The sequence below is a fragment of the Pezoporus wallicus genome, unplaced genomic scaffold, assembly GCF_028554395.1.
Source record: "Pezoporus wallicus isolate ANWC-B61680 ecotype Strahan unplaced genomic scaffold, APGP_CSIRO_Pwel_v1 contig_7640, whole genome shotgun sequence".
NCBI lineage: Eukaryota > Metazoa > Chordata > Aves > Psittaciformes > Psittacidae > Pezoporus > Pezoporus wallicus.
Genome location: NW_026635488.1, coordinates 141,853 through 149,183, shown reverse-complemented (window position 1 = coordinate 149,183; position 7,331 = coordinate 141,853). Strand labels below are relative to the sequence as shown.

Here is a 7,331-nt window from a genome sequence, read left to right as displayed (position 1 = left end):
GCACAGCACTGCACTAGCTACTAAGGAGAAAAATGACTGACACTGCTGAACCCAGGACAATGGCTCATAAATGTTAGAAGAAATAACAAACGTTGCGCGCGCCTAAGTTTCTCTGGAGCTCAGGTGAATCTCTGTGATTACAACGTTATTACTGGGATGTGTTTTCATTTATTGCAGTGTGATGGTTGTATTCATAGCCAGACCAGATTAAGAGGGGACAAAAGTCAATGCTATGTCATTTCCGTTTCTACACAATGCTCGGCATCTCCGTTGTCTCCGTGCAAGTTTGCAAAAGCTTACTTTATTTGTTAAACTTTGGTTCCAGCTGGAAGGTGTCTAGAAAAGCTCATTCCAGAAAGTGTCACAGTAGCAGTTAGGGTTAGTTACTGAATTCTTGAGTAAGCTGACAAAATTTTTAATGGACTTCAGATTGTCCTAAAAATGTTGTAGTTCAAAAAGACATCCTAAGAAGATCTGTTTCTTTGAAGTCCTACCTTAATTTTCTTCCTTAACTCTCCTTTTAGGATAGGAATCCTTGTTCTGCTTAATGAATCTCTTTTTTTGTTGTTTTTTTTTTGTTTGTTTGGTTGGTTTTTAGGTTTTAATTTCAAGATACTTGGACATTTTCAGAGGGAGATTGATGGACTTTAATGAACAATTTTTGTTCAAAGTTTGCTGCTTGGAACATTTTAGATTTCCAAGTAGTTACAATAATAATTCTAAAATATATGATGCACATATATTACTGATTCAGAAAGAATCAGAAATATAAAAGCATGGGCAAGGTTGCTAATGGATGATGTTTGACGTTCTATTCACTCTAAAAGAACAATCATAAAGAGATGGTATTTTGAAAAGCACCAAGACATCAAGCTTAAAGAGAAATTCTGGATCAGTAACTCAAGATAACTGCTGTCTCTGGCAGTCATATAAAGCTGTTTATGAGTTTATTAAACTATAAAGTAGATTAGTAGTTGATATAGAAAAGTACAAGATAAAATACATAAAAATTTATTTCATTGGATACATGTGAAAAATTGACTTTGTCTGACCGTGAGGGTTAATTGCTTGCAAAGGGGCCTGCAGTCGTCCAAATGATTTCATTTCTGATGCATCCCTTTAAAAACTATGTGGGGTTTTGTGTCACTATTAACACAAATGCAGTAATACTTCCACTTCAGACTGTTTCATGTGACTTTTCAGTGTTTAAAGTTGATTTAATTCACCTGTTTTATGTATGTGTGAGCCTCTCTGTTGCTGGACAGCAATGTGAGAGCATATGGATCTATTGTAGATACTCTGTTCTTGCACATAGCTGGCAGGTGATCTCTCAGAAGAGCTTGTGCAGAAGCCCTGACCCCTGTGAGCTCTCTGGGTATGATTTTCAAGGAGTACCTGACTGATGAAGGTCATTGGAAATCTCACTCATATTTACTATCCATACTTCCATTGCAATTATCTTCAAAGACAGATTGTCTTAGCAGTTTTTTTCATGCTGAAAGTGGGATGTCTCAGGGAGGCAAGTATCAGTAATGGTAGAAATGAAAAATACGTATTCAGCTTCTATCACAACCTAAACCAGGTCTGTCAGGCAGCTGATCAGTAGCTAGGATAGTGAACTGTGAATTTTGATGCCACAATTCTGTCCAGAAGAGTGAGCAGGGGTGCTCTAAATCTGCTGCTGTAGGATGAGCAGCAACCAGAAGGGTTTGTGCAAGGTGGTGATTCATTGGCATTTGAGGAGATGCAGTGGCTGGCTGCATCTGCAAGCGGAGGTGTTTCCTGCTGCCCTCCCTCCTCTCACGCTTCCCGCTTCTTTTCTCTCCTCTCTCTCCTCCATGGTTGTATGTTTTTAACCTTTTCCTGGGTCTGTTGCCCACTAGACCTTCCTGAGAGATGATCTAACTCATTAAACCAGCACAAAACCACAAGATTTTTTGCTAAAGTTATTTTCTGTCATTGTAATAAATTAAACTGGCTCGCAGAGAGGACCAAATTGTGCCAAACACAGAACCCAGATGTGCAGAAGGAACACATTGTGGGGACTGGAAATGAAAGCAGGAGAAAATGTGGAAAAAGCAGAATAGTAACTCACCATTTTGTGCAGTTTCAAGCTGCTGAATTTGTTCACCTTGTCTTGTGTCCTAAGATCAGAACCTAATCCTGAAGAACAGTAATTATTTGTTTGCCCACAGTTGTGTGCACACAGGCCGAAATGTCTGTGCTCTAGACAAGTCTGATTTATTACATATATACTACTAAAGCTCTGTGAATTTTGAATTAAAATAACATGAGCTCTTTTCTTCCAACTCAGTTCATTCAAAACTGAACTCTCACAGCCCTTTTTGTATAGTTTCTGCAGCATATGGATTCTAGTATCTAAGGCAGAATCCTTCTACAAGGTCCCCTGAGAGAGAATCATTTGCATTACAGTTAGCACAGCAGTAATCCTATCTGACATATTTCATAGAGACACATCCCGAGGCATTGTCATTAATCCTTGAAATGTGACAAATACATTAAAAGTAAAATAGGCAATTAAAATGCTTAAAAAAAAAAAAAAGTGAGATGTCATTAGCAAACAGAAACAAATCCAGAAACTCTCCAAGTCAGTTTCACAATTTAAAACCATAATGACAAGATGTTCTTTCTCTACTCAGTTGTCACTGGATCCTTGGCATTTGCAGCAGTCACAGAGCACAGGCTGTTTTTAATGCCTTAATACATAATGAAGACACAAGACTATTTAAAGCTTCGTAAACTATAGAGTAACCTTAGCATCAATCCTATAAAAGGCTGGAAGTCTACAGGGAAATATTGCTGATATAATTATATTCTGGCTGACCTTAGTGTGAAGTAGAATTTGGACAATACCATTTCATGCTGTCTCCAGACTAGGCAGGATATCATTAGCCCAGCAAGTGAAGCATTGCATTAATCATTCTTGTGCTAGAATTATCATTTGGTGCAAGACCAGAAATGCCTTGCCTTATGGCTAACGCTTTGTGTCTGTCAAACTGCTCCTCTTTTATCCCCCTAAACCATTGGTTTTAAGCCTGAAGGCAGTTTATTTCTAAGTAAAGCATAGAAATGTTTAGCAAAAAACTTAAAGTTGCTATGATAAAACACATTTTTAATGGCAAAATGGATAGTAAATTGTTGCTATTTTCACTAACAGTAAGGGAAAATGAGCCCTGTCTTTCCTATAAGCTACACTCTGTACCTCAGTACCATGCAGTCAGCTCTTTCTATCAGGCCTTTTCTTATAATTTATGTTATTGTAGAAGTGCATATCAGTCAGACTGGGTTTGTGCTAGGTGCTCCATAGTCTCTCATCACGAAATTGCAGTGTAAGTAGATTATCATAGAATCATAGAATAGTTAGGGTTGGAAAGGACCTTAAGATCATCTAGTTCCAACCCCCCTGCCATGGGCAGGGACACCTCACACTAAACCATATCACCCAAGGCCTCGTCCAACCTGGTCTTGAACACTGCCAGGGATGGAGAATTCACGACCTCCCTAGGCACCCTGTTCCAGTGCCTCACCATGCAACTGCACATAGTCTTAAGTGTCAAAATCACATGAAAGAGGGAAGCTATCTAATGGTCCAGAGTCTAAATGCTAAGTAGAAAAAAAGGTTACTATAAGTATCCTATGAAATGAAAGAAGAATGAACCATTCTGTTGTAGAGGAGACTGAATGAACATCCATACAGTGCAAACCAGTAAAGTGTCTTGGGACCTGTGGAATTGCAGTCCTAGGAGTGACACAACTCCAGCTCTAACCTCCCTCTGTTTTGCACCTTGTCAGTTCAGTCTCTTTGATTTTGTTACTGCTGAAGCCAGGTTCAATAAAAAAGCAAGATCCTGATTCAAATGGAAAAAGTGTTTGAGCTGAGGTGCCTGAAAATATGCACTAAAAGTACTGTTGTGCAGCATCTACTAAAGCAACATATTTGTCTTGCTGAAATGCTTCCTGCAAGAAGACATTCCATCTATATAAACTCATTGGAATATGATACCCAGTATTACCAATGATTTTACTACCTGTTAATGAAGGGCAGATCCCCGCCGTAATTTCTTCGCTAGCTGTATTTGTCCTCTTATGTTTATTTGTGTGTTTTGTTTGTAAGCAAATCACAGTATATATTTATCTTGAGAGTTATTATAGCTAATGAGGTACTTACAGAAAATGAAATTGCTATCTAAGCCATTAAAACAGCTAACTGCAGGATCAAGACAAAATATTTTTAGAGTTCCCGTATTCTGGGACAGGTATTAAAGGGCTTAACTCAGTTTTAATATTTCCTTCATAGCAAATGACCACGGACAATCTTACACAAACTGGTCCCATAAAATTTAAAAGGCATATGAGGATTTTGATCAAAGACAACAAATGTACAGAAATGATGAAAAGTGTATGAATTACATTAACAAAGAGATTCATAGTTACTTAACCTGAAAAGTCCCTAAAACAGGCTCTGGCTTAGCTAAGTTGCCTCTGGGGTTGCCAGCTTCTGAGGAGTGGACATAGGCATAGGCATCCCTCACATGGATGGAGTAATGTGATCCAACATCTGGGCATCTTCTTAAGGAAAGCAGACCATGCCAAAAGAGAGTAAGGTTAAACAGTCACCATGTAGTAATGCTGTGACATGAAGCATTTAGTTTCCTGAGGACTGTTAAACTGTACAAAATAGATGTAGTATCTGAGATGTAGTATATGAAGAGTTTTCAGAGGGGCGCTGCTTCTCCATGAGGGCTTCATCCAGGCTCCATTAGGATAAATTAATGTACATTTTCTCAACCGTGGCATTTTCTTGCTGTTGCTATAATGGACCAACTCTGGCAAGTGAAAAAAAAAAAAATAGTCAAAAATAAGAGCGCATATCAGGGTGAGGAAAGAGAAAATGGAGTGCTTTTACACTTCAGGGGCATCCCCACATAAAGCCAGCTGTTGATGTGTCACTAGAACTAGGGGTTGTGTGTGATCTTAAGAAGTCTTTCACAGGCAGTACCATCAGGCAGAATTTGCCTAAACTTGCATTTGGACCCATAAGCTGATTTCACTGATACACAAAAATCAGAAACTGCAGAAGCGGAGACAGAGGACTGCATCAAAATCAAAATTAAAATGTAACAACATCAGCTTCATTCCTACTTCCTACTGAAGCTGAGGGCTCAGCTGTGGTGCAGAGTATGTGACCAGGACTGGCCTGGAAAAGAAACTGTGAGATGCAAGATAAAGGCAAGATTATTGTTCTTCCAGTAAGCACTTTTCAGAACTTTGTGCCAGCCCCAGTCAGTACACCAGGCCTTGATTTATATGTCTTAAAAACCCTAAGCAGCTCCCAAAGCAGGCTGTGTCCCTGGAGAGGACTAGAGGAGTTAAAAGTCCTTGGCAACATTCAGCCTTTTTAGGGAAACAAGAGCAGAAAAGCAAGGCAGAGTGCGAAGAGACATACAGTAGCAGACAGACTGACCGACTCCTTTGGCTGCTGAATTGGGTGGAAGTGCATTTTCCCTGGTAATTGCTGGATATCCAAGTATTTCATCTAACATGAAGGTAAGACAATTGCTTACTTAATTCATACTGATGAAGTGAATATGATATGTACAATGAAATATTAATTTATATGGAGAATTACTTAGCTGAATGCAGTTGGGTAGTATTCTGAGAAAGAAGAGAAATAAAAAAACAACAGCTTGCACAACAAAGCTGAAGAAAATAAGCATTACACTCTCCATTATTTCTTAAGCTGATGAGTGTAAAGATTGCAGAAAGTTAGAAGAGCTGCATGAGGAAAAAGCAGAAAGTAAGTTTGCTTTTACTCCTCTTTTTTTCAGGTGCTGGGAATTTTTCTGTTGCTGGAAGTTTCAGGCTTCTTTTCCACTTTTTCCAGGTGAATATTTCTTCAGTAAATTACATGCTAAAGACTAAGCATGTGTAATTTAACAGACATGCACTTCTGGTGCATGACATGGCTCTCAAATATATTTCCTGGGAGAAAAGACACTGCTTGGTGTCAGGACTGCCACTGCCATCAGTGGTGACAAGAGTGAGATGTTATGGTCTCCCTCAGCTCTTCCCAGAGGAGTCAGCCACCCATCAGGAAAAGAGCACACAGCAGTGGTATGAGCCACAGCAGTGTACATGTGTGAAACAGCACAGCTTGCCCCAAGCAGCCTGGATCCCAGGGGCAGGTTGCACCCTCAGTGCCTCCTGTTGGCAAACTTTTGGGAGCTGCTGTGGGAAGGTCTGCTGCATGCCACGGCACACACAGCCCCTGGCAGCTCCCTCCCATTCCCAGATGTGGTCTGTCTGCTCCCTGCTTTGCAGCATGAAGCTGGTCTTTGAAGCTTGTATTATGGTTGAACAAAGTCCTTACTGATCTTCAGGCAAGGTAAATGTGCCTACTTTCTTCTTTTCAGTGGCTGGAAAGCCCAAGCTGGGTCTGATTGCATTCATACACTTGAAAAGCAAATCCAAGTGGTTTTAGAGGGAGCCTGATCATATTGCTAATTGTTACTGTAGACCTGTGTTGCTGTTTAGGGATGTTTTGCACTAATGCTTAGGGATAGAAATCTCTGATAATATTTCTCTTTTATTTTTTTTTTTTTAATATAATTTGGAAAATACTCCTGGAGTAGCTCTTCCTCTCCAGTCCACTGCAGCTGGAATTCTTTTGGCCCTTGGTCTGAGTGCAATGGCTGTACTCAAAACCAGGTATAGATGGACACTTCTGTTCTGTATTCATGACTTCATAAGCATATGCTTTTTGCCAATAATTAAGGAGCCTTGTATCTTTAAAACTCCAAATCCGGTGTCAAGCAAAAGCCCCAGCAGATCAAGAAGGCTGAAGAACAAAAATCTCAGAAGGGAAATCCTCCAGTCTGTCCCAAATCTATTCCCTTTCAAAGCTACAATATTTATGTTGTAAAATAATTTGTGCACTTTTTATTTTGGTGATAGTTCCAAAAAGCTTGACTCAATTGTTCAGTTAACAGAGATATTCCTCCACTGATGCTGGTTTGTACCAATTCTGCTGATTTTTCATTAGTCGTGTCACATCTCAAGGAAAGAAGAGTTGGTTGCAGAGTATTATATTCAATGAAAACAAAATGATTCTTTTTACAGTGCAACTGTCTTCTTGTTCAAGATACTTGCTTTTGATTTTCTTTCTCATTTACTTTGATGTTGCATCAATTAGGGAGGAATTAATCAAAATTAGAGCTGTGCCATGAGACAGTACTTCCTCTTTTTAGAAGCAACAAATAGCCCACTTGTTTAGCATATTCCTTAATGACACTGTTTACTTTGAAGAACTT

At 39.4% G+C, this 7,331-nt stretch overlaps 1 protein-coding gene and 1 long non-coding RNA gene across 2 annotated transcripts in view; one reads left to right on the top strand and one right to left on the bottom strand.

Annotated features, from left to right (window-relative positions):
* Window positions 1–4,247: 4,247 nt before the first annotated feature.
* On the bottom strand, window positions 4,248–5,114 carry LOC130611600 (uncharacterized). The gene is made up of 2 exons (XR_008975272.1): window positions 4,928–5,114; window positions 4,248–4,847 (listed from the first exon to the last, which is right to left on the bottom strand). It is a non-coding gene; the product is annotated as an uncharacterized LOC130611600 (long non-coding RNA).
* A 263-nt stretch (window positions 5,115–5,377) lies between these two features.
* Window positions 5,378–7,331, top strand: part of C7 (complement C7) — a 28,442-nt gene continuing 26,488 nt past the window's right edge. Inside the window, exons 1-3 of the mRNA XM_057432442.1 lie at window positions 5,378–5,568; window positions 5,850–5,905; window positions 6,654–6,729. Coding sequence (XP_057288425.1) covers window positions 5,563–5,568; window positions 5,850–5,905; window positions 6,654–6,729 — 138 coding nt within the window. The 5' untranslated portion in view covers window positions 5,378–5,562. The remainder of the gene's footprint in view (window positions 5,569–5,849; window positions 5,906–6,653; window positions 6,730–7,331) is intronic.